Source organism: Nothoprocta perdicaria, unplaced genomic scaffold (assembly GCF_003342845.1).
Source record: "Nothoprocta perdicaria isolate Ctin4 unplaced genomic scaffold, notPer1 scaffold_48, whole genome shotgun sequence".
In the NCBI taxonomy this organism is placed as follows: domain Eukaryota; kingdom Metazoa; phylum Chordata; class Aves; order Tinamiformes; family Tinamidae; genus Nothoprocta; species Nothoprocta perdicaria.
The window spans coordinates 4,311,957-4,336,860 of record NW_020455732.1 but is presented as its reverse complement, the minus strand read 5'-3'; the positions used below and the strand labels follow the sequence as shown (position 1 = coordinate 4,336,860).

Here is a 24,904-nt window from a genome sequence, read left to right as displayed (position 1 = left end):
TATAGGCAGGAGAGGATAAATTATAGCCATCTCGCCAACTCTTCGCGGGTGCTGCTGTGCTGCTCGGCTCCTCCTGACCCGCTCCAGCTCGGGACTGGGCCAACTTGTGTGTTGAGCAGCCGTGACCTGATGCTTTAGTTGCTTTTACCGCGGGAGATTTGAATGTGATGAAAGACAGGGAAGGGAAGTCGCCGTCATGGCCAAAATATCAGCCAAAAACCAGGGCCTTCTGCTTGGCAGATTGGGTGCTGGAGCGCAGGAAAGAAGGTTTGTGAGTTGGTATCTTAAGAAGGTTGGGATTGAGTAGCAGGTGTGAAGTTGCACAGTGGTAGGTATGTGTAAAGCTCTCTAGGAATGAAAACGTGGATTTTGGAGCACGCTTCCCACCTGGGGGCTAGGTCACCTGGAGATTGCACACCCACCAGTCACTTGAGTCCTGGGGAAGCCCAGGCAGATGCCACCACCCCTGTGCTTGCAAATGATTGGCCCGCAGCATGGTAGACGTGTCTTGGTTTCTGTTGTGAGTACAGGAATTGTGGAAGATGACAGGTGCAGGAATTGCGGAAGATGACAGGAATCAGTTCTTAATGGAAAAAGAGTCTCAAAAGGACCGGCAAAACTCAGTGAGGGTAGAGTATTACAGGCCCACATCTGGAGTATTGGGTGCAGTTCTGAGCTCCCCAGTACAAGAGGGATGTGGAGCTTCTAAAGCGGGTCCAGCAGAGAGCGACAAAGATGATTAAGGGACTGGAGCATCTATCATATGAGGAAAGACTAGGTGAGCTGTGCCTGTTTAGCCTGGAGAAGAGAAGGCTAAGAGGAGATGTGATCAATGTGTACAAATATCTGAAGGGTGAATGCAGGGAGGAAGGGACCAAACTCTTCTCAGTGGTAGCCAGTGACAAGACAAGGGGTAATAGGTACAAGTTGAAGCATAGGAAGTTCCATCTGCATGTGAGGAAGAACTTCTTGACTGTGAGGGTGCCAGAGCCCTGGAACAAGCTGCCCAGGGAGGTTGTGGAGTCTCCTTCTCTGGAGGTCTTCAAAACCCGCCTGGACACTACCCTTTGCCATGTGCTCTAGGTGTCCCTGCTAGAGCAGGGGAGTTGGACTAGATGATCTCTAGAGGTCCCTTCCAACCTTAAGTATTCTGTGATTCTGTAAAGTTGTAGAGGTATAAGAGGGCAGAAGGCCCAGGGGGATCTTGAGAGAGGACACAATCAAGTGCAGAGAGCCCTGGGCAAGCATGGTCATACCCATGCGCCATAGGCAGACTTGGACATTCTGGAGACACCTCAGCACCTTCATTTCCACTTGTAAAATGTAGGAAGGCAGCTCAGATATGTGCTATGAGGGCCTGTCTTCTGCAATGACCTCAGTCCTCCTTGATGTTGGGCAAGATGTTGGGCCAAACTCTTCTAGCTCTTCAGGAAAGTGTTGCGAGGACCAGGGAAGGCTCCTCTCTGCCGTGAGACAAAGGGACGGTGCAGAAGACAAAGTATTGAGCAACGTCCCACCTTTTGACAGCGACTTGAGCAAGTGATGGGGGAACGGGACGCTTGGCGTTGCCTTCACGCTGGTTTGGGAGTTTATTCCACTGCAGCCATGAGCGCTTGGGAGAGGAGCTTCCCTCTGCTCCTCACATGGCCAAATATTCTGTAGTTTTCCCCCCCGCTTCCAGCTTTTATCCGTAGCAGCCATTAATGCGATGTTTAAAGGACTCTTGGCAGTAAATGTTTAATGGTCGTGGAGTCATCGCTCGTAGATGCTGGCACTTTATGAAGTTTGAAGTGCAGCCGCCGTCGCTTGTGCTTTTTTCAGCATGGAGGAGAGGTCTGGACCGTCCTCAACTTGAAAGAGGCCACTTTGAGATTCAGCCCCAAGATTTCGGACACCCTCGTGGGCAGATGGGCAGCCAAGCATCCGCATTATCCTTCAACGAATATCCGTTAAGGATATCCCTTAACGGATGCCAACCGCCCACCGCGTTATCCCTTAACACGCATCCCTCTCCCGACGCGGTCTCTTGGTCTCCAGGAAGGCGATGGGTCGAGATGCCAGCAGAGGGAGACAGCTCCGTGCGAGTCCCACGGCCCGGAGGGCTCGTTTAGCTCTAACGAGAGCCTCATTTAGCTCTAACGAGAGCCTTGCCGTGCGCTCAGGTTCCTTCCCGCTCTACATTGCAAAGTGCAGGCGCATCTCACGCCACCTGCACCCTGCGGAAGTCTGATCTTCCAATGATCCTCCGCTTGCACGGTCCCAACATCTGGGGTATGGAAAGATCCCGTTTTTCCATAGTTATGCAAATTTAGCATTTTCTCCCCAAATTGGAGGGGAAAACTGGCAGAAAGCACTGAACTCTCTAACTTTGGAGCCCACGTGAGCGCCTTTCGGGTCAGTTTGCCGCCGTCTCCACCGTGTCCTGGGCGCCGCACTTGAAATGGCTTTTTGCAAAGTGTCCGTTTTATGGCGCTTTTTTCCTTTGCCACCTCGTTGTTTATTAGGCCCTTAAAGGGATCGCTTGTAATGTGCACATCGATCCACATCCCGCTCAGAGACGGGAGCCCCATAAAACCAGGCCCGACCCTTGAATACCGGCGCGGCATCGTTTGTAAGGAGGCGATGCAATTAGGATCGCTAACCTGCGTGCTGCTCTGCGGACGGTGCCCTTGAATCATTTTTATACATTACCCGATATGCGGAGTCCACGCGGCCTGGCTGCCTTTAAATATCTGGCCGACGAGTCGCTTATGCCTTAAAATTCTGCCGAGAATCGGGTTTATTGCCCGTTCTCTTGCAAATGGGGCTGAGCAGCAATCCCGGCTCTCGCGGGGGAAATTCTGGAGTGCGTTTTGCACATGCTTAGGGGGGTTAATGAACTTTAAATTAAAACAATATGTCCCCATGGGTACGTAGTTACCCGTATCGAAAGCCATGTGCCGTAGATACCCCTAACGAAAGCCAGCGGAGTCACATCTGGGACGGTGCCTTCACATCTGGGCAGGGGAGTTAAGGGCCGCTTTGCTTCCCAACATGCTGAAATAAGGAACTAAGGGGCAAACGCAGTGAAAAGAGCAGCACAAGAGGGGCAGGAGCTGTTTGGCTCAGCTGAAGCAGATGGGTTAACTTGGGATGCAGATTTAGCCTTCTAGCCACTGGGCACAGGGGTCTCCAGAGCCGGCCGGCAATTACCGGCATCTCGGGGGTTCATTCCCTTTAATTCATCCCCGATAACCCACTTGCCGTTGAGCCCTGCTGCCCCTATTCCGATTTAGTTTTCTCTTAATTAAAACGCATCTGCCGCCGGTCCCGTCGTTAGCGTTATTATTATTTACTGCCCACGAAGAAAAAGTGCTTGGAAAGAAGCTATCTCCGGAAAAAAACAATTACACCGGAGCGTTTGGGAATACAGACAGGAGAGAAAAAGGCTTGGTTGGGATTTGTCTCTGTTTTGGAGATGGTTTTTTTTAGGCTTGTTTGGGGGAATATTTGAAGCCAAGGCTGTCTCAGTCCTGGAGGTGACGCTGAAGGCTCTATTTGGCTGCTTGGGATCTTTAATTGCTTGGAAGATTGTGCTGCTGCTCCAGCCACATTGGGATACGTGTGTCCCGCAACATTTTGCTTTGGGAACTGAGCTTGCTGATTGGAATTTCAAAAGCTTCTACTTTTGCATAGCGTGGGGGTAACATGACCATGCAGGAGAACACAAAATTTGGGAACGTTGCCTGCAGAGCAACGTAGCACCCAGCTCTTTTCCATCCCTGCCTGCGCATCCTTATGGGAGATCCTCTCCGATCTGCTCCTGCTTTTTCCCTGTTTTATAGGGCTCCGTGATTGCACCCTGGATGGGACATCACGCCGCTGCAGAAGGGCGAAGCGTTATCCCATATCCTATTCCCGGCGCCCGAATATAGCGCGGTCACCGGCACGGCCGCCCGAGCAGAGCACCCAAAGCTGCTGCCACCTGCCTGGCTCGCGTGCTGCAGGAGATCCCTTTCAGCTCAGCAGAATTAAACCGTAATGAACTTTGTCCAATCGTCGGAGCTAATGGGGTGAAAGGAATCTAATTAATGGGTACAATGGTCCCCCGGTCTTGCTGGCATAATTGCTGAGCCGCCGCGGCATTAGAAAGCGCCTCGGAAAGCTGAGCATTAGGGGCTGTCAGCACTTCCTTTCTCAATCTTAGCTTAAGCGGTTTAACGGGACGCTGTCAGGGGCTTTGGGCTGCAAGTTGACCTACCTTGAAAGTGGTTTCATCTACACAACCGCGTCTTCCGGGAGGATTTGGGCTTTGGTTCTTTGCCTTCCCTTTCTCCTCCGAGCGACTGTTGCAATGGAGAAGTTTTCCCAGGCTTTGCTGGGAAACCCACGTGGTTGTTGGGGTGTTTTGGGAGATGCTTGGGTGGCTTGGAGCAGGTGACACCAACTGCGCTCTACAGGGAAGACCTGTGTCCAAATGGGGCAGGGGGTGTTTGGACTGAGGTCTCAGCTGAGTAGGGAACAAGTGGAGATGCTTCAGAATGGGCTTCGTAATGACACCAAGGAGGACTCTCAATCCTTGGGAGCTTCGGAAAAGAGCTTCATGAGATCCAAAAACACGAGGAATTGCACCAGGCAGGGAGATAGCAGTATGAAGTGGACCTTGAGGCTATGTTTTTTTCAGAAATTGATGAAAAAATGGAGGGAGAGGAAGCAAACAAACAGGAGAAAGCAGCCAGTAGAGCAGTAGACTTTGGTGAAGAAGCTGCCGTAGTCCCTACTTGACCAGAAGAGTCCAAACTCTTGGTCATTGGGATAAGTATTGTGATGGTCTTGGCCAGAAGTATCGTGAAATGGCCCAAAATTAAAATCTTGTCATGTAGTCTGGTCGTAGCCAAGTTGGCCAAGGCCTTGGTCATGAGGTGGCAGAAGAAACCGAGCGGTTGTAGACCTTGGGGAAAGGCTGTGGAGAAAGATGGGAAAAGGAGGCCCATGTGGCAAGCGGGGCCGCTGCAAGAAGATGAGTGATTGAGACCGCAGCAGCTGTTTGCTTTCCAGAACAATGATGAAATGTTAATTAAAGGCAGAAGTGGCATCCTGCAGAGAGCGAAGCTGTCCCGCTGGCAGCTCTGCGAAGGCACGTCTGAGCTGGCCACCTTCACTGGGGTGATGCCGTGGAAGGAGCAGAAGGAAAAACGGGGCTGAAGCCTTGTCGCGTGCCCGGAAGAATTGCTCGTGGCAAGAAATGGGTGGGTGGCATAAATTTCCTATATGTAACTCTCCGTTACATATAAATCCGAATGGATTCCCTGCATGTTGGAATGCTTTGGTTGACTTTTGGAGCTTCAGAGGTCTTGTGAGACTCTACAAGCCATTAAGAGGGATCAAAAATGATTTCAGGTACTATTCAATTCATACCTAATGTCTGAAATTCCTTAAGTGTTGGCAAATCCTGCAACGAATGGAAGGAGAAGCCCCTTCCTTGGGGCGAGGGGCTTAGCGGGGTGCACCCTTCAGCACCGCTAGCCCAAAAAGCCTCCAGGAGCTTGGCTTGGCTCCGTGGGAAGATCCCTGTCCCTTCGTCCTGTCCTTGCTTGCGAGCGGGGAAGGAAGAGCCGTAGTGCTGGGGAAATCTGCTGATGCAGCAGCACGCGGTGAGGGGAAAAAAAAGATCCCCGAGCAGAGACGCTTGTGTTTGCGCAGGGCGGATGCGATTCGCTCGTGCGCTAAAGCCAGAACGACCCTTGAGCATCCATGAAATCTTGTTTTGTCTTGTTCTAGGGGCAGTGATTGTGACACATCCAGTTCAGCGACTTCATCATCGGGTGTTTTTTTCGGGTGGTTTTTTCGCCTGTCCCTCTGCCCCTGCTGCCTTGTTATTCAGTGCCAGTCGTATTAGAGCGGAGAGACCGATTAAACTCGTGGCATTAGCAACACTTTTGAATTAACGGCAAAACTCTCTTGTTATCCCTAAATAATTAAACCTTCAGTCAATAACCTTCTTCTAAAATAATCCTCCGTGGCTGTAAAAGGAGGGCTGTGCAAGCGAGAAGACTGCAGAGAGCCAGGGTTGCTCCTGCTGGATTAATCCCATGGCAGCCGACACGCAGCACCTCCCCGTGCAATCCCATGGGGTCCCCTGTGTCCCCCATGTTTGGGGCTCTGTACTCATTCCAGCACTGTTAGCTTACCTTCCTTTGATGTCCCCCATCCATGGTTCTTCTACCATGGCCAAGGATGGGAGGCAGTTGAGACACTGTGACCACCTTCTGCCTTGACCCCGCTGACATCGCAGTGTTTCCTTGCTGTCTCATCCAGTCCTTCATCTGTGAGCACTTCCAGGCATGGCCTATGTCCTTCTAGCTCATGAAGAAGAGGAGAGAGATCCACTGAGGACATAAGAGCTGCAAAACTGAGAACACGGAGATGAGAAGGCAGATATGGCACCTTGGGCATTAATAGCATTACATCCATGCTTTGCATGGGGAAAAACATAAAAATTAGTATTGATAACTAACCTAGACTCATAAAAAATAGTATTGATAACTAACCTAGACTCCTTTCCACTCTGAAGACTCATCCCCTGGCCCGCTGGCACTTGGGAGAAGAGTGATGTTGGGTCAAAGCATCTTCCAAGGCGTCATAAATTTAAGGGGCCCTCCTTAATGGCGATTTGCAGCATTACCATAAATTGCCTAAATTTACAGTTCAGCCTGTGCGCGGCACTGCCAGGGGCAGGAAGAACAGCGTGAAGATTGCAGACATTGTAGAAAGCCCGGTGACGTACTGCTGGCTTGCATAATCAGTGAAAATAAAGAGGCCAGAGAGGCGAGGTAGTAGTCAGGAGGCTGAGCGTGTCATGGGACATTAAAGGTTATTTGCTCCTTTCAATTTGTTTTTGCTGCTCAAGCCGTTAACCTCCCGTACGCTCTTTGGCTGTTATTGACCAACAAGCGACACTGTGAGTGGAGGCAGAGCCGCGGGTGAAGTGTCGGTGATCAACTTGCCAGCTCGTTTGCTTACTCCTCCTGTAGCAGAGTAAAAGGTGGCCGTAACACCAGTACAGATTAGGGGTCGACCTGCTGGAAAGCAGCTCCACGGAGAGGGATCTGGGAGTCCTGGTTGACACCAAGTTAACCATGAGTCAGCAGTGTGCCCTCGTGGCCAAGAAGGGCCAATGGGATCCTGGCCTGCATCAGGAGGAGTGTTGCCAGCAGGTCAAGGGAGGTGATTCTGCCCCTCTACTCAGCTCTGGTGAGTACCTGGAGTACTGTGTGCAGTTCTGGGCTCCCCAGTATAAGTTCCGTCTCCAGGTGAGGAGGAACTTCTTTACTGTTAGGATGACAGAGCAGTGGAACAGGCTGCCCAGGGAGGTTGTGGAGTCTCCTTCTCTGGAGGTCTTCAAAACCCACGGGCCTGGATGCCACCCTGTGCCACATGCTCTAGGTGTGCCTGCTGGAGCAGGAAGGTTGGACTAGATGATCTCTAGAGGTCCCTTCCAACCTTGAATATTCTGTGATTCTGTGTGATTCTGTAACACGTGAGGATGCTTTGAGTGACACTGGATACGGCTTGTTCTACTGAATCATCCCTCTGAGTTTGGGCTAGTTGTGTGGTTGGGGCAGTTTGGCCCTCTACTCGGCTCTGGTGAGGCCGCATCTGGAGTGTTGGGTGCAGTTCTGGACTCCCCAGTACAAGAGGGATGTGGAGCTACTAGAGAGGGTCCAGCAGAGGACAACCAAGATGATTAAGGGACTGAAACATCTCTCGTACAAGGAGATACTGAGTGAGTTGGGCCTGTCTTACCTGGAGAAGAGAAGGTTGAGAGGGGATCTTATCAACATGTGCAAATACCTGAGGGGAGAATGTAGGGAGTAAGGGGCCAAATTCTCAGTGGGGAAGGATCTCTTCTCTGGAGACCTTCAAAATCCACCTGGATGCCTCCCTGTGCCATGTGCTCTGGGTGTCTCTGCTGGAGCAGGGGAATTTGACTGGATGATCTCAAGAGGTCGCTTCCAACCTCAACCATTCTGTGCTTCTGTATTTGGCCAAAGGCGGAGTCTTTGTAGCTAATACTACTGGTGGGAGAGTGTCTCTAATCATGTCCTGGTATCTGACTTGGTTGATGCTGTTGGCGTGTGACAGACCTAAACATCTGTGAAAGGTTCCTGGTGCTTTGCGTTTGGTTGTTGTCAAGGGCTTTGCAGTCCACGGGTTCAATAATCACCTGGCAAACGCATTGTCCTCCAAGACATAGGTGTTAAACCTCAGAGATCCCAAATCTTGCTGACTCGTGTTGCGTTGTGGTCTTGCCTTGTCCCTTTTGGATCCTTCTGCTGGTCTCAAAGCGGTCCAAGTGGATGGTAAGAGCTTGGGGTGCTTGTTTGCTTTGGTATCAACCGTTTTCTCCTGTTCTCACCTCAAATCTCTTCAGCTTGCTCCCTTTTTTATCTTTGATATAATTTCTGAGCTTGCTGTCAGGAAGGTGCCAGCACAGTGCTTGCAGGTAACGTGCTAGCTGGGATTTGCTCACAAATGGGCCACTGGATAAGCTTAGTTGAGCTCTACAAGGGAACTCAACCTTGGATTGGCAACAACAGCCAGGGTTACAGGTTTGAAACCTGCAGAGAGACCTTTAAACCCCCCTAAAGTTGCCCAAATTAACCTGCTTTTTAGTCATTACTTCAGGAGTGCAAATATTCCACTCCAACTTGGCTTGTGTCACACTCTCTACTTAGCCTCATCTGTCAGGTATCAATATTGCATGAAAGACAGTAAGGGTGTTTCCAGGCCAGACTAGTGAACTGAAGCCTTGACCTAAGCGACCTAGATTGAAAACACTGGCTGGGGCTAGGAGTATTCTGGGCAAAACACCTGCAAAAAATGTTCTGTGTGAATCCATATTTTAGCTGTACAGAAGCAGGCATTATAATCCCTAAGGAAAGGACGTGGAGTGCTGTTTTTGCAAGAGCGTCTCACCTTGAGCAAGTAGCTTCTCCTCACTGAGATGGTTTTTGTCCAGCTGTTTTTAAAAAAAAAATAATAATCAAGTGTAAATTGGAAGCATCCAGCCTTCTGGCAGAGATGCGATTTGGTTGCTCTGTAAGAGATCCTTTGAGAAGGCGCCGTGAGAAGAATGCGAGATTATTCCCTTTTCTGCCTCGCACCGAGTGTAATTATTTGAGCGGGGAAGTTCTTCAGCTCGGGCGAGGGCTGCGAGGAAGTGTCATGCTTGTGGGATGTGGAAGATGAGAAAACCACAAAACAAAAAAAAAGCAAGAAAAGAAAGGAGAAGAGCAGCAGCCCTGCATTGCAGGTATAATCAAATGTTTGTTACGTAACGCGGAGCCGTAAAAATGACTGCGATATTTTTAATGGCAGGATTAAGCGAGGGGTTGAACTGTGAAGATGAAGAAATCCGTTTAGATGTCCCGGGAAGGGTAGTGGAGACGAGCATACGGGGAAGAAAGCTGAAAGCAGCTAAATGTGGGGAGGAAAATATTGTTTTTGGAAGGTAAGTTGTAGTGTTTGCAAGCGAGCCCGGTGGCTTTACAGCGCTGGGCATTCGAGCCTGGCTTGTGTGTCACCTGGAGGATTCACGTCTGCCATGCCGAAAATGATCGCAACCAGCTCTGGGAATGCAGGAGAGCTAAAGTAATAATTAGAAAAGTCATGAGTTCGATGGCTAGTGAGAGAAGACTTTCTGCTGAAAGGCTGGCCAGTTTGAGGCCCCAAGTCCTGGTGTTTCAGGAGCTGGAGATGCCCTTTCCCAAGCCCTCATGTCCTCCCATCCTTTTCTTGACCTTCTCTAGTTCATCCTTCATCAGACTTCGTATTTTTCTCTCCTGCTGTACCTGAAAACTTTGTTTTGGGACTGTAGATCTGCTGCCGCTTTGCATGTCTCCATCCCTTTGGAGGTGGCCAGACATTGGAGGTGGCACCAGTCATCCAAGGCCCTTCTTTCCATTCTTGCTGGGGCTGTTGAGGACACCCGGTGGTCCTGGCCCAGATGACACAGATTCATATTGCTGAGGTTGATCATGATTTAAATCCCCAAGAGAGAAACCCTTGATTTAAACCATTGGGTTTGATTTCATTCCATGTCTTTGTTCCCCAGTTGTTTTATAAGCCAAGTCTTTGTTCTCATTGCTTGCTAACTGTTGTGATATGCTCGTAACTATTTTTCTTCTGCAAATGAGGGGAATTTCTTACAGAGGTGTGTTTTCATTTTGGCAGTTACATAACTTAATACATGCTTCTTGAGCTTCATAACTTTTCCTGGGGTTAGGAAATGGTAAATGAGACCAGGACTCATTTTTTTACCTCGAGATTAGCACCAAGCTGCATTTGAAGGCCAACACAGATTCCCCCAAACATAACTACGAGAGTTTTTCAGAGTATTTATTAGATTATCTGAGATGTGCTGGTCACCCAGGAGTCCACGCTGAGCTTTAAGCACAGATTTCATCATTCGATATGTAAAAATGATGAATTGTTGGTAGCTCAGTTGATGTCATTGTTGGTCACTGCTTTTCAAGCCAACGGATCCCCTTTGGTGGCATCACTGAGATTTGGATGTTGAAAGAAGAAACTTGGTTTGTTCCTTTTCAGCTTCCAGGGGACAGTTTCATGTCCCCTATGGAGACGGGTGTACGCGTGGCTGTTGGAGGAGCTCATACTGGCGATGGGAGAGGTTGCAGGAGATGGAAGGCTGTTGGTGGGCTTGAGGAGCACTTTTGAGCCCAAATCCTGCCACCCACCCCAACAACCTTGGCTTAAAGGACACGTCCAGCATAAAAAAGCAACCCATCCTTCAACAGGATGGTACCACTTGTAGCTCCAAGAAATCCTTTCTACTCTGGCTAAGAAGCTGGTGGGAGATTTCTATTTTGCTCTCATGGTTTCCTGTTTAATTTACATACACCAGGCTCTGTGATACTCAGCGTGTAAATGTGTACAGATGTGTGTGTGCACCTTTTTTGGGCCAGATGTCCTCACACCTACAGCCAGTGGCATCTGCACGTGCATTGCCTGCAGATACCAAATCTGAACCTTGACTGAGGTCTTTCACTCTACTCAACCTCATTTCTCAAGTCCTTGGCCTGGAAATTCCCCTGCTGCTGGAGCTCCTCTTCTCTTCCATCCAGATCTGCATGAGGAGGCAGTGGAAGTCCTGGGATTTGAGTGAAGCTTCCTTTTCACCAAGTGGAAGAGCCCGGCGCTCGAGGTAGCCAACGTTTTATTAGCGCTTTTAGTGCCGCGCTGAGATTTGGCCGCCCATGTCGCGGCACCACGGACAGCGTCTGCCCACCCTCCGTTTCCCAACTTCCCTCTTTTTCTTTTCCCCACGGGAAAACGGGGCCTCCCTGGCCCACCCAGGGGAACGCTGACCCTCACCCTCGCGCCGTCAAGGTTATGGCGATAAATCCCGGCGCATTGTCACCGCTCCGCGGAGTAAATTGGCTGGCCGCTCTCGGGCTGAAGGGGAGATAATTTGCTGTAGTATTTCAAATGGATTAGAGATGGATTTGAAGGGAAAGTTCATGCCTCCCATTACAAAGGCGAGAAAGAAGACTATCTTAAGGCACTGTTCACACTCCGGCCTTCATTATCCACGCTTAATACCTTTCCTATTTTCCAGCGTTAATGAAATTTCCTGCCGGAGCGGGCTGGCTGGCCGGCCGGCAGCGCTCTGCGAGTGCGCGCGGAGCTCGCGGTGTCCGAGAAGGAATTACGAGGACCTGGCGCCGGTGCCGTGTTCAGCAAGGCTGGCCGCTCGTGGCTCATTAATTGGATCCTCCCCTTGCGTCAGGAGCTTGCGGAAGATGCAGATGATCTCGGGCACTTTCTCAAGCATACTTACCTACTGACGTATATATTTTTTTCTTTATTACTTATTTGACCTGCCTTTTTATTATTTTTAGGTACTCAACGTGGCTTTTTTCACGGCCTCGGTGGTGCTTTTATCCTCCCGCTCTGAACCTGTAGATCCTTCGGGATAAACACTGATTTTTTTCAGTTGATGGTGTTTTGGCGAGACTCGGTAGCCCTTGCTGGACCCGTGACGTTAAGTGCTGAAAAATATAAAAATACAAAACATAAAATATAAAATTAAGTTGTGCAATTCCCTTTTGCTTTGCAGCACCCGTTCATTGCAAGGCAATGCTCTCCAGGGCTTGCATCCTGCTGATAGGATAGCGGGCCTTAATTTACAGATATTCTTCAGTAATGCGCGCTTTATGTACGTGGGGCTAATAGCATTATGGGCATAGTTTGTGCTAATGCAGAATTAGAGCTCTCAATTTGCATAAACAAATTGCTGTTTGGATTAGCGCTGAATGCCAAAGACGCCCGATAGCGGAGGCGATCTGCTTTGGCTAGAAGGGCGCTGTTGTCTCAACAGCGTCGGCACCCAAGGAGGTTGGATCCCCCCTCTCTCAGATTTCTCCATCACTACCAAATTTGCAGAGAAGGGACCTTGGTGTTGCCCTCTGATCCAACTTATGTTACCAGCTCCATCCTAGGCATTGGGTGCGTGGTGGTAAATGGAAGATGGCAGCAGTCTCAAGCCATAGTGGCAACAACCAAGAGCTGGGGTTGGAGGTAGCTCCAGCCATCCCAAAGGTGGCAGGGCTCTGCTAAGCTCAGGGACTGCCCCACATTCCTGTTTGCTTCTCCTGTCCGTGCTGGTACCAATGCTCATTTCTTTCTTTGCTGATGGGCCTGGAGCTGCCTCAATGAGTTTTGGCTTCATGGGACCCCCCGTGAACCATCTGTAGAGATCTAAGGCAACATCTGTGACTGTGAGATCTGGAAGAAGTGGAGAATCGGAGCTTTTCCACAGTCCAGAGCAAGATCATCTCCAGTTTCTTTCTGTAATGCTGGAGAGCTCTTTCTCCATCATCCAGTGTCATATCTTGTATGGAGTTTTGAGCATGGAGTCTCCGTTTGGATGTTTCTCACAGCCTTGGGTTTGTCTGTGAAGCTGCAACCTCTCGTGATCACTTCCTGGGCTCAGCACTGACCTCCTCTCCGTCTCCCCTTTCCTTGCAGGTCGCCAGGCTTGAACCAAATGCGCCCATTGCTGCCGAGCAGCAAGTCACCGCAGATGCAGCAGCGGTGGCGGGGCAAAGGCTTGCGCTGCATCGGGGGCATCATGTACAGGGTGTCGGCCAACAAGCTCTCCAAGACCTTCAGCACCCCTGGCCGGAGCAGGGACCTGAGCACCAAGAGCCCCGGCAGAGCAGGTGAGCGCCGAGTATTTGTCCTGCTCTGCATTAAGAAGCAATTACTTCAATTAACAATTAAGGTTTTCTTAACTCAGAGTGTGGCAGTTAATTTTACTCCCATCTCTGTTTTTTTTTTTGATCTTTGCTAAATCCTTGGCTGTTTGAAACAGCTTCTGAAGGTCTGATCGCGTTTCCTGTTGACCTGTGAGAGCCGAGGCTCGTTCTGCAGGTGACTCAAATATTGTCATACTGATGCTTTTACGTTCATCTTCAAGTAAATCCAAGTTCTGCCTGTTGAAGGCAAGTTGGCTACTCCTGCTGTACCTGATGCTGGTTTTAACAGTGCCTGGAACAATTTTTTAAGTTTCTGCCTGGGCCTCGCATATGTTTTGCTCCATATTTGCTTTATTGGTGATGGTGATGTCAGGTAATTGTAGGTAATGTCCCACCCAAGAGCATTAAGGGAGGCTCAGCAACGTCGAGGTGTGTCCATATGGCTTACACAGACATCCACAATCCTTCCTGTAAGCTGTTAACCCTTGGCTTTGCTGTTGCGTTAGGAGAAGGAATTGACTTTTCAAAGGCTTGGGTAAAACCCTCCATAAAGCGAGCTCAGGACCAGGTAGCCCCCATGCAAAGCCTGGTGTTAGCAATGCTGGATTTCCGAGAGCTTTGCTTCCAGCAGTGGGATTTTCCAGAGTGTCTGAACTTCTTAACACTTCATGCCTGTTTGTGGGATCAGGCACTTCTAAGTACTTCTAGAGACTCTCCTGTAGAGCTGCTGCTTGCTGTTACGGGATGTGTTAATTCAAAACAATCGTAAGAAATGGGAAAAGAATGCCTGATAAAATAGGAAGCCCATTAATGGAGATGAGATCGACATGACGCCCTCAGGGCAGGAGCAGGCAGCAACACAAAACCAAAGGGGAACATCTAAGTCAAGAGTAGTCCTATTGTTGAGGACCAGTCTCTCCGGGGCATCATCTAGTGCAGAAGCAGCAACTAGCAAAGGCAGTGAACATCTTGCTGAGGTGTATAAGGGAGGATGAAACGATTGAGATACGAGCAGGGACCGTTCTGCTGTAGTCTGCGTGGAAAGACCTGGCTTCAACTCTGGAAAGTGGGTTCTGGGACAAGGACAGGCCAGTTTGAAGGACCTGAAGCACAGTGAGAAGGTTTAAGAGGTTAGAAAAGTGAAGGATCTCCATCTAAAGATCAGAAAACTGCCTCCATATTCATAAATAACTGAGTAAAGGAAGGGAATGGTGTCTTCTGCACAGCCAGGTGGATCAGCCAAGAAGTAATGGTCTTGAGCGGTGGCAAGATGTGGGTTTGATGCTTGGAGGAGAGGTTTTGAAGATTGAGGATTAGGAAGTGATTCTGTGATTCTGTGAAGAGCTGGAGGAAGTTGATTGGTTTAACCATGACATTGGGATTTGTAAAGGACGGTGACATGATCTCCCACTTGAGGAGGACATAGGTAGAGGTGGTCCTGCCTTGTGGTGATATGGACTTGATGACTCCAGCTGCTGCTTGATTTTCAGTAGATCCATTTAATTATGTTCTAGAAGACCAAGGGGAGAAACACTAGTCCCAAATGCAGTTTTTGGAAGGAGGGCTGAGCTGTGGATACAACGGGGTTTTTGTCTGGGACAGCAGCACGACGGATGGGGTTTTGCTGGGGGTATCTCAGGTGGTTCCTCTAAATATGAGCAATCTCCCTTTTCTGGTGCGTGCCAGTGCTTTTGTGTTGCGTTTTGGCTGTTGCCGTAATCCATCGTACTTTGCAAGGCCAGGCTCAGCGTACCCCCATTTATCTTGCTTTGTGATAACTGCGGCTGGCGGCACGTGAGACTCCCGCCTGCTGCCCACGTGCACAAGTCTTGGCACGTTTGCAGAGCACTCTGTGTTGAAGCACTTCCCGAAGTGCATTTAAAAGAGGTAAAAATGCCTTTTCTGCTCTCTGAGAGCGCCAGACACCAGATCTTTGGGATAGCGGAACCGCTCTGGACACTGGGTGGCTTCTGTTTGACTTCAGCCAGACAAATCTCTGCAGCGCACTCCATCCGAAAGTCCCATGTGGTCCCGTTCTGGGCCCAATCCATATGGGAATGCTATCCACACTGTGCTGCTCTTAAAACATTCCCAAATGCCATGGGGTGGCAGTGGTGAATAACGCAGCTCCTGACTCCAAGCGATGTCGCATTTAATGCTGTCACTTCAAGGGTGTGCAGAGAAAGCTCTTGAAAGCTTCAAGGAAGCAGGTGCTGGTGGAGCATCCACCCCAGCATGCCAAGACGCGAGTCCTGCGCAAGCCAGAGCGTCGCTTCTCCGTAGGATTAAGCCAGGAAGGTCCCGTGGGTGCCGCGTCCTGCCCTGCTTTGCAAAGCGACGTGCCCGATCCTGCTCGGATCAGCAGCGACGCGGAGCCCTTTCCCCCTTGATAAGCAACTCCGCATCGGCGCCGCGACGGAGAGCAACTGTTTGGAGCGGCACGGTGGGATGCACGGCACAGAAAGTGCCTTGAACGCGGATGCATTCGGAGGAGGCAGGAGAGGGGGGAAATAAAAGGCGCCAGGCTGCAGGCCCCGCTATTAATCATCGCTGTAATCATGCGGTTAATGAACACGACAGCTCCCCGTCCCCGCGGAGAGCGGCACCACGGCTGGGCTGGGTCCAGCGGGCGCTTCTCTGGGTGATGTAGCCCCTTTCGCATGGGCTACGTATTTCCTTACGGATGAGGCACCTCCGAGCAGCTACATCATTTTAAAAGAGAGGGGAAAAAAAAAGAGGAGAGAGAAAAACACCTGTCCCCTGTTGCAAGATATAAAACATCAAGCCTGCCGCCGCGTTGCTGCGTGCAATTGCTTAAAAAACCCTTAATGTGCAGTTCCTCGCTGCTCTCCCTGAGCAGCTTTTATTTTTTCCCTGTCTGTTTTTTTCCCCCCCTCCCCGTTTCCTTTTTCTGGATGCAGGGGAGAAATGAGACTCACAGCTTGCAGAGTGGCCAAAGGCTAAATGCAGTTACGGCTTGTTTAACTGGCCACTGGTTTTGCGACATTGCAGGGTTTCTTTTCCTATGTTCATCACAGGAAACTTTTGGTGCACTTGATGGTTTTTAATGTTTTTAGTTTATTTATAATAAGACAGATTTCCCGATATCCTTTGTTGTATGTTGTTGTAGTTTTTGTTTGATATAAGCTGATAATAATGGTCCAGTCCTAGCCAGATGCGCGGGATGTGGCCGAGTTTCTCCTGCGAGGAGCTGCCGAGGACCAGATTGGGACCATGGAGCAAAATGAGGTGATTTCACTTCACAGCCTCATTCAGCAAGGACAATAACTGCTGTGAAGTTATTTTTCTTCATTTCTTTCAATAGCCATTGTGTGGCCCTAGCATATGTGGATGTGGGACCAACTGACACTTACTGGATGATGTGGCACATCCTGGAGTTTCTAAACTGCTTTTGTCCCAAAAATGTGTTGAAAGGGGATGGAACCCGGCTGGGACAGGTTGGCAGAGGGCAGGTTTGGTGGCACATGGAATTTTTGTCATATTCCGAGATAGGAAAGTTCTGCAAAATGCTAAAAATCCACCTGTGCTTGGGGCTCAGGAGAGTTTTGTTTGAACTTTTTAGCATCCTTCTTCTCCCTGCGAATTCCTATAAAAACAAAGAGTTGTGAACGTGTCTGTGGTTTTTTTCTCCTCTTTCTTCCAGCGAGGTTGACCTCTACGCCCATCAGTCCTGGTTACTCTCCATCCAGCTACCTCAACAGATCAGCCACGAGCCGCTACATTGCCAGGTCTGTGCATCCCAGACACCAGCCTCTGCTTGTAACGGTGTAGGAAACTTCAGTCACCACCAATGGGGGCTCTGGCTGCTGTTCTCCCAGTGTGTTTGTTCCAGAGGTGTCCTTATACCAGATGTTCCAGATGTGGCTATAGAGAATGCCAGGTTCTAGCTCTATTTCATCGTATCTCTTCCTGACAAAGAACATCTCAATAATAACCCTGAGCCCTGTTGCATATTCCGTCACATGTCCTCAGCTCGGGAACATGTGCTTCGTATAAAATATAGTCATCCTTTGTGATAACTGGAGAATAACTTTCCCATTTGCCATAAGCAAAGCCCAAACGATTTATAATATCCTTCCCTGTCCTTACTTCTTTCTAACTCTGCAGGCAGACCTTGCTTGGTCGTCTGGAAAGCCGGCCTGACGTTTCGTGGGTCTTTAGGAACAATTATTATAAAATTTGCCATCAGGATTAATTACCGTCGCGCCCAGGCTGGGAGCGCTTAGCGAGCTTGGCAGGCAGGGCAGCCACGAGGTCCGGGCCCTGGCAGTCAGGAGAGCCCTCTCCGAACATCATAATTTAAACCAAGAAACCTGCTTCTCTTAAATCCCTCTGTAATGGCTTGGCTTGTATTAGCCTCGGAAACACCACGGGGACCGACAGGTAATTTATGGTAGAGCTTGCCAGCCCCGCTCTGTAGTCGCTGAATAGTTGAAGAAAAGACTTCTAATGAAAGAGCTGATGACACTTGTGATGCTCAGGTAGGGAGCAAGCTGAGGAGGGCCTTATACATTTAATATTTTGGCTATATAAAGATATTTTTTTCTCCTTGCATTTTAACTTGACAATTGTGGACAGGCATTTTGGAGCTAAAAATGTGTCTTCCCCCCCAGATAGTTTCCTTGAACTGGCATTTATCATGGGTAAATGTGTTGCGACCCATGGGCCTGTGATTCTGGCACCAGGAGACCTAAGACAGTGGAAATACATATGTGTATGTATATGTTGTGTATGTCTGTGTCTCTGAGGAAGCAACACATGCAAAAATCCAGAGAACTGAAGGCAAGGGCTTTGTTTGCCCCTCTCCAGAGCACAATATCCTTTGCAAAAGTGAATTGATCCTCCTGTACTGCGTAATTATGGGCACGCTGACAGATCAAACGTGTGCCCTCAGCCCAGATCTCACCGTCTCCCCTCTCCCTCCTCATCCCGTGCAGCTCTAGAGCTCCTGTGTAATTACTTCTTCAGCTGCCAGCTTATGGAAAATATGCACTAAGCAACTTGGATATCCTTAAGTAACTTCAAGCGGTACCGGGCGATTAATGGAGAGCTTGCCTGATGTTTGATGTTGCCCTATGTTCCTCCATGCAGGCCCTCATTCACCGAGGTCGATAAGCAGGTGCCCACTTGGAAGCCCCTGAATAGCCCCAGGGAACCCAATGGGCCAGCTGGCAGCGGCAGGCGCTGAAGTGCCCTCTGAATTGTTTGGTGTCATCCTGTGCTTTTGATCCTAGCAAGGGAAAGGATGTTTTCAGCTTCACGGTGTTCCTGAAAACTGTAGGAAGCTCTTTCCATACCCCTAAAATGGTAGGATTGAGTCAGATTTGTGGAGGTGGGAAGGCATCTCCAGGGGTCTCTACCCAGCCTGCTGTACCAAGCAAGACCCCTTAGAGTGAGTTGCTCAGGGCCATGATCAGTCAAGTTGTGTATCTCCAGGGATGGAGGTCCCACAGCCTCTCTGGACAACCTGCTCCAGTGTCTGGCCACCCTTGTGGGAAAGACTTTTTGCTTCCATTTCATGGTGATTTCTTACACTCTAGCTTGTCCCTGTGGCTCATGCACTTCAATGGTGTCCCTCTGAGAAGAGTTGGGCGCCACCTTCTCTACACTGTCCCATTAAGTAGTTGCAGAGGGTGGTAAGATCCCCCTTTACCTTCTGTTTTCCTGGCTGAACCAAACACCTCTGGCCTCACCTTGGGCATCCTGTGCCTAAAGCCCAACCATCTCAGTGGTTGCTCCTTGAAGTTCCATTGAAGTTGCTCCTTGCCAGTTGCTGCCCATCACTTGGAAGTCCCAAACTGGACCTGTTGTCCAGTTACGGTCTACAAGTACCAAAAGGAGGGCAAGAATTCCCTTCCTCATCATCCTGGCCATATTCCTGCTAAATTAGCCCAAGATGCTTGAAAGGACACCTGGCTGGCCCCTGGATACCCTGTTGTCCCCCAGGATGCCCATGTCTTTGGCTGCAGTGGTGCTTCCTAAGCAGTTGGCCCCAGCTTGTCCTGCTGCATAGGGCTGTTTTGTCCCAAGCACAGATGTATCCTGGGAGATGGGTGACGTGTTGCAGTTTTTTAGGATTCAGGGTAAACTTGCCCCAAAATCAAAATGATGTAAGAGCTTATGGCTTGATAAGAATTTCCTGAATTTCACTGTCTTTAAAGTAGAACTTGGCCTTTTCGTTGATTTGAGGTGTTGTTGCCCACCTTTCTTTATGTCATTGTGCAAGTTAGGTTGCTGCGTTGATGTTGGAGATGTCACCTGAACCTGTCTGTCTCCTTCCCTTTAGCCGTGCTGTTCAGCGGAGTTTGGCCATCATTCGTCAAGCCAAACAGAAGAAAGAGAAGAAGAAGGAATATTGCATGTACTACAACCGCTTTGGCAAGTGTAATCGTGGAGACAGCTGCCCTTACATCCATGATCCAGAGAAAGTGGCTGTCTGCACGAGGTATGGATGGACACCAGTAAGCATGTGCCTTGGCCTGTGGTAGCAGACCAGGCTGTGAATATTGATAGGCTTTGGTGCTTGCTCATGTGATATTCTCCAGGGAAACATCCAAATAACAAGCACATCAGAACACAAGACCTGCTGTCCTTGTCCAGGCCGAGGGTCTGTCTAACTGGTTGGTTTGGAAGGTGCCATGAGGAGCAGGCCAAGTATCGAGGCTCTCAGAGAAGGCTCTTTCTCCTAGGTAGAACCTCTCAGCTTGTGACAACGAAGCCCTGTTGATTGGTAGAGTTTTCAACTGTTAGAAGTTGCAACCAAACCATTGTGTAGTCATTTCTTTAACCTGTCATGTTTATGACAGCAGGTTGCCCAACTGAATTAAGCAAAGTGCTTCCTCCACCTACTGCTTGACAATTGTACTTGGGACCTTCTCATTTGTGTTTCGTGAAAAGTATGGAATAATCATTCCCTATCCATCTTCTTGGCACCATTTATGACTCTGTATAGTCCCCTTGCTTTCTCTATTCAAACTCACCAACGTGGAGAATCATGATCTATTTAATCTCTTCTAGTAAGGGAATTTACACAGCATTTTACTTCTACAAAGTGCTGTTTGTGTCAATTAAGCATTGCACAACCAGACTCCAAGTTAAAAACACATGTTTAGATGTTCTGTGCAGCTTGTGGGGATCACAGATCTTGTGAATCTCCATCCTGTCCCTCTTCTGTGAATTGGAAGACATTGTTGGTCTTTTGTCATCTTAACCTGGTGCCTTGTGGCGTTACTCCCTCTCTGTATCTCTGCCATCATCTTCTACCTCAGCACCATTTGAAGCTGTCCCTTTTTGCTCACATGTGGATGTCTTGAAGGGTTACTCCAGATGTCAAGGACCTGTTGGCCTAGTTGTCATCCAACCATGCTGCCTGCATGTGAATATCTGCTCACTGTGGTAGCTCCTGGAAGACCTTTAGTCGAGATGCCTTCCAGGTGCCTTCAAGTCGAAATTACCCGTGGGCAAATCTGTCTCTGAAGAGGACCATCTCTGGTCCTCCTCTTCAGCCAGAGCTGGCCTCCCTGAGCCTTATTGAGTGTCCTGTGTAATCCAGTCTGTAGGAAGGACATTCCTCCCATGAACCTCATTCAGGAGGAGTGTTGCCAGCAGGTCAAGGGAGGTGATTCTGCCGCTCTACTCAGCTCTGGTGAGGCCGCACCTGGAGTACTGTGTGCAGTTCTGGGCACCCCAGTATAGGAGGGACGTGGAGCTTCTGGAGAGGGTCCAGAGGAGGGCAACCCGGATGATTAAGGGAATGGAACATCTCTCGTATGAAGAGAGGCTGAGTGAGCTGGGCCTGTTTTCTCTGGAGAAGAGACGGCTCAGAGGGGATATGATTAATATGTATAAGTTCAGGAAGGGAGAATGCAGGGAGGAAGGGGACAAGCTGTTTTCACTGGTGGCCAGCGATAGGCCGAGGGGTAATGGCCACAAGCTGGAGCACAGGAAGTTCCGTCTCCAGGTGAGGAGCAACTTCTTTACTGTTAGGGTGACAGAGCAGTGGAACAGGCTGCCCAGGGAGGTTGTGGAGTCTCCTACTCTGGAGGTCTTCAAAACCCGCCTGGATGCCACCCTATGCCACATGCTGTAGGTGTGCCTGCTTGAGCAGGAAGGTTGGACTAGATGATCTGTAGAGGTCCCTTCCAACCTTAAATATTCTGTGAATCTGTGAATCTGTGAACCTCCTGTCCGAACATCATGGTTAGGGGCTGGAGGAAGCAGCAATCCATTGAGAAAGAGCAAGGTCCTTCAGGAGACCCCAACTGCTCTTCTGAGGGGAGAGACAGGCATCAGTTTGTGTTGTGTAATGGGCTGTTGCATTGGACTGCAGTGCGTAGTAGCCTCACTCTACCACTGAACCCTCTCCCCTCCTGTGTTTTGGCAGGTTTCTCCGTGGCACGTGCAAGAAAACAGACGGGACCTGCTCCTTTTCTCACAAAGTCTCCAAGGAGAAGGTTGGTACGGCTTCCTAAATGGCTCCCTCTTCCAGCTTGCCAGCGGAACGAAGCCGAAGGGGTGGCGTTTATGGTGGCTGTAAGGGACATCATCACCAAGCAGCGTTGCAAGACAAGTTTGTGGCTTGCTTGCCAAGGAGTTGAGGCTCATTGTGGAGTCAGAGCTTTCAATGGGAGAGCAGCAAAGTGGGAGTTTCAATTCAGAGCAGCAAAGTGGGATATTAATGCAGGATTAATACCCATATTAAGCAGCATGTTTGAACTCAGAGCACCTGGGGTTAAGGTTTTTGCAGTATCAAGAACGTATATTGGGTTAAGGACTGTTTTTGCTGTGCTCAGTGTATTTGAGGCTCTTGGATTTTTATGACACAGGGGAGGATTGAAAAATAATTAGTTGTTTTTCATTGAGCGATTCTCAGTTGACAGTTTAGCGAGTTAATCCCCATTCAGGGACTGGGATTTCCAGCTGGATGTAGCCTTGTGTTCCTAAGGATTGAAGCCCAGGTAAGGTTGGCCAAGTGCAGCTGCAAGCTCATGGCCAGGACATGATGCATTGAGCTTTGGGTGGCCTTGCAGAGATGTTTCTCCATGACAAAGGACCCCACAGACAACAGGAATGACTTTTAATCCCATATGTGTGTTAAGGCTGCAATTGGAGCAGTGTCTCTGTGCTGGGAGCAGTTCCTTGTCTTCTCCAGGGATGTAGGAGCTGAAATGTGGTTGGGATGAGACCTGATCTTCCCTGGGGGACTCATAGAAACTCATGTCTCCAATCCATACTCACTGTATGGGTTCGTGGGCAAGGAAATGCTGAGGTTGCCAACACAACCACTGCTTGCTGCTTGCTTTCCCGTGGACTTGGGAAGCATTAGTGTCCCGTGAGTTGATTCTTGGTCACACTCCAGGTTCCCGTGTGGGATGCAGAAATGGACCGTCTCATTGGAGACCCTCGTCTTTACCCGGGAAAGCTGCGTGGATTCATCCATTGCAGGCAGGGATCCAGTGAAGAGCGTTTCCCTCTCCCAACACCCGCCTCCTTTCCATCCCAGACTCCCGCTCCATCCACTGCCACGCTCCGGGAAGCTCCGCCAGCTTTTTCCCTGGAGGCAATCGGATGCGAATCAGCGTTTTTTCTCCCTAATAGAGCCGCCAAAGGCCGCCGTGAGCAATTTGGTGTTTCCCGGCGAGCTCGCGGCTTCATTAGGCGCTGCCTCCGGAGCGCACGGCCGTGCTCGGAGCTCTCGAGCCGGGGCCGCGGCGCGCCAGCGCCTTGAATTAATGTTATTGTTATTTGCGTGGACGTAGTGGGGTGCAAACAAGGTTAATTGAAATGAGAGCGCTGCTTCCTCTTGATAATGGCTCCGGCTTGACAGCTAGGAGGAGTTTATTTGGGCCTAAGAGCCGCCTTTATAATCCCTTTTTATTAGAGCTAATTTGGGCCCTATATCAAAAACTGCATTAAGGGAATCGTTTGCGGTCACACCGCCCCCCCCGGCAAAAAAAGATAGCCCTAGAGTCCTGTGCTTTACGGTAATGCAAGCAGTTAAAAGACGATTAAAATTAAACTCTTCTCTTTTCAAGCACCCTTTGTTTTCTTTCCCCCTCCCGGCTCCATTCCTCTTTTTTTCCTGCTTTTCCTCCGGCCGGGAGATTTAGTTAAAACCCTCGGGTGCCCTTCAGGGAAAGGGTCTTTCCAACGGCGGTTAGTGCACGGTTGTAAACGTCGCCTTGGGGATGCTCGCGGCGGGCTGTAAGTAAATCCAGCATTTAGGCGCCAGCAGGAGGCAGAGGAGAGAGAGATGAAGGGTCCGGGGCCTGGGAAAGGGCAGGGAAGGGAAAACGGGGCTTACAGTCCAAAGCAGCAGAGCCGCGCGCTCGGATTGACGCCTTTTGCAAGCAGAATTTCTGCTCTTTTCACCCCTTCAAGGTCGGCCAGGCACTTTGGCAACTTTACAGTGTCAGGGGACATCCAGGGAAGGCCCTACCAGTGATGGATAAGTTGATTACAGCTCTCCTCTCCCTTCCCCGTGCTGCATAAAGAGGCGGTTTCCTCCGCGCCGGCGGTTTTGGCTCTTCCCACACGTGGCCCCGAGGATGCTACGGCAGTGGGTACCACGCAGCACCAGGGAGCCGTGTTGCAAGAGCCCAGCAGAAGAGCTACAAATACCACGGGGAGCAGCGGCTGGCAAAAAAAAATATGTATTTTATGCATGTCATGGTTTTATTTCAGTCCTGGGCGTTGGAGCGGCTCCTAATCTACGTGATCACGGCCGGGGGAACGTGCTCATGGTTTTTCCTTCTCCTCTGCCCTTGCAGATGCCGGTGTGCTCGTACTTCTTGAAGGGGATCTGCAGCAACAGCAACTGCCCCTACAGCCATGTCTACGTGTCCCGCAAAGCCGAGGTGTGCCAGGATTTCCTCAAAGGCTACTGCCCCATGGGAGAGAAGGTAAAAGAGGGGCTCGGCGCGCCGATTTCCCCACCACGGCTGGGATGGATGCCCACAAGCTGTTCCTCACGCGAGCTATGGCACCAAAGGGAGCCATAGAGCTGGAAGCTGCCAAACAGTTGAATGTGGTGAATGCCAGCCCCGTGTCTTTCCAGAGGTTTATGGGCCAAAGGATTTTGTTGCCGGACCAGTAGGCAACATATGAAAGATGCTTGAGGTTGCCAGACTGATGTTTTCCTGGTAGGAGCCACCCCAGGGCCTCCATAACATTCCCCACTGCTTGGTGTTTTCCATGGCTTACTCCTCCACATGGCCATAACACTGAGCCAAGGGAGAAGGTAGACCATGGATCTACCTACTTCTCCTGATCTTCGAGGATACAGGGCTCCAGCGTTCCCTGGTGTGTCATTACTGCGCCGTAGTCATCCTGAAAGACCAAATCTGGTTTTCAAGGAGTTCTTTGCCATGATGGGTTATTTAATACCTACCATACCATATACCTACCTTTTTTAAGGATTCCTTATCCCAGTGATGGAGTGGTGAAGAGCAACAGAGTGCTCCAGGAATGGACCTTCCTTGGCCTTAAATAGCAATGAATTTCTCTCTCCTCTGTAAGCTGGAGTTCGTAGCCTTAGTATGACATGAAGTCTTTCCTGTGTGCTAAGCGTGGATCTGTAACCTCCTGTTCTACCATGTGGACCTACTGTGATTGAGTCCTAG

At 49.8% G+C, this 24,904-nt stretch overlaps 1 protein-coding gene across 1 annotated transcript in view; it reads left to right on the top strand.

Moving 5' to 3' along the window:
• Positions 1–24,904, top strand: part of ZC3H3 (zinc finger CCCH-type containing 3) — a 103,878-nt gene that overhangs the window by 56,755 nt on the left and 22,219 nt on the right. Inside the window, exons 5-9 of the mRNA XM_026047160.1 lie at positions 13,033–13,226; positions 16,927–17,011; positions 19,570–19,728; positions 21,667–21,736; positions 24,053–24,184. Of these exons, the coding sequence (XP_025902945.1) occupies positions 13,033–13,226; positions 16,927–17,011; positions 19,570–19,728; positions 21,667–21,736; positions 24,053–24,184 (640 nt within the window). The remainder of the gene's footprint in view (positions 1–13,032; positions 13,227–16,926; positions 17,012–19,569; positions 19,729–21,666; positions 21,737–24,052; positions 24,185–24,904) is intronic.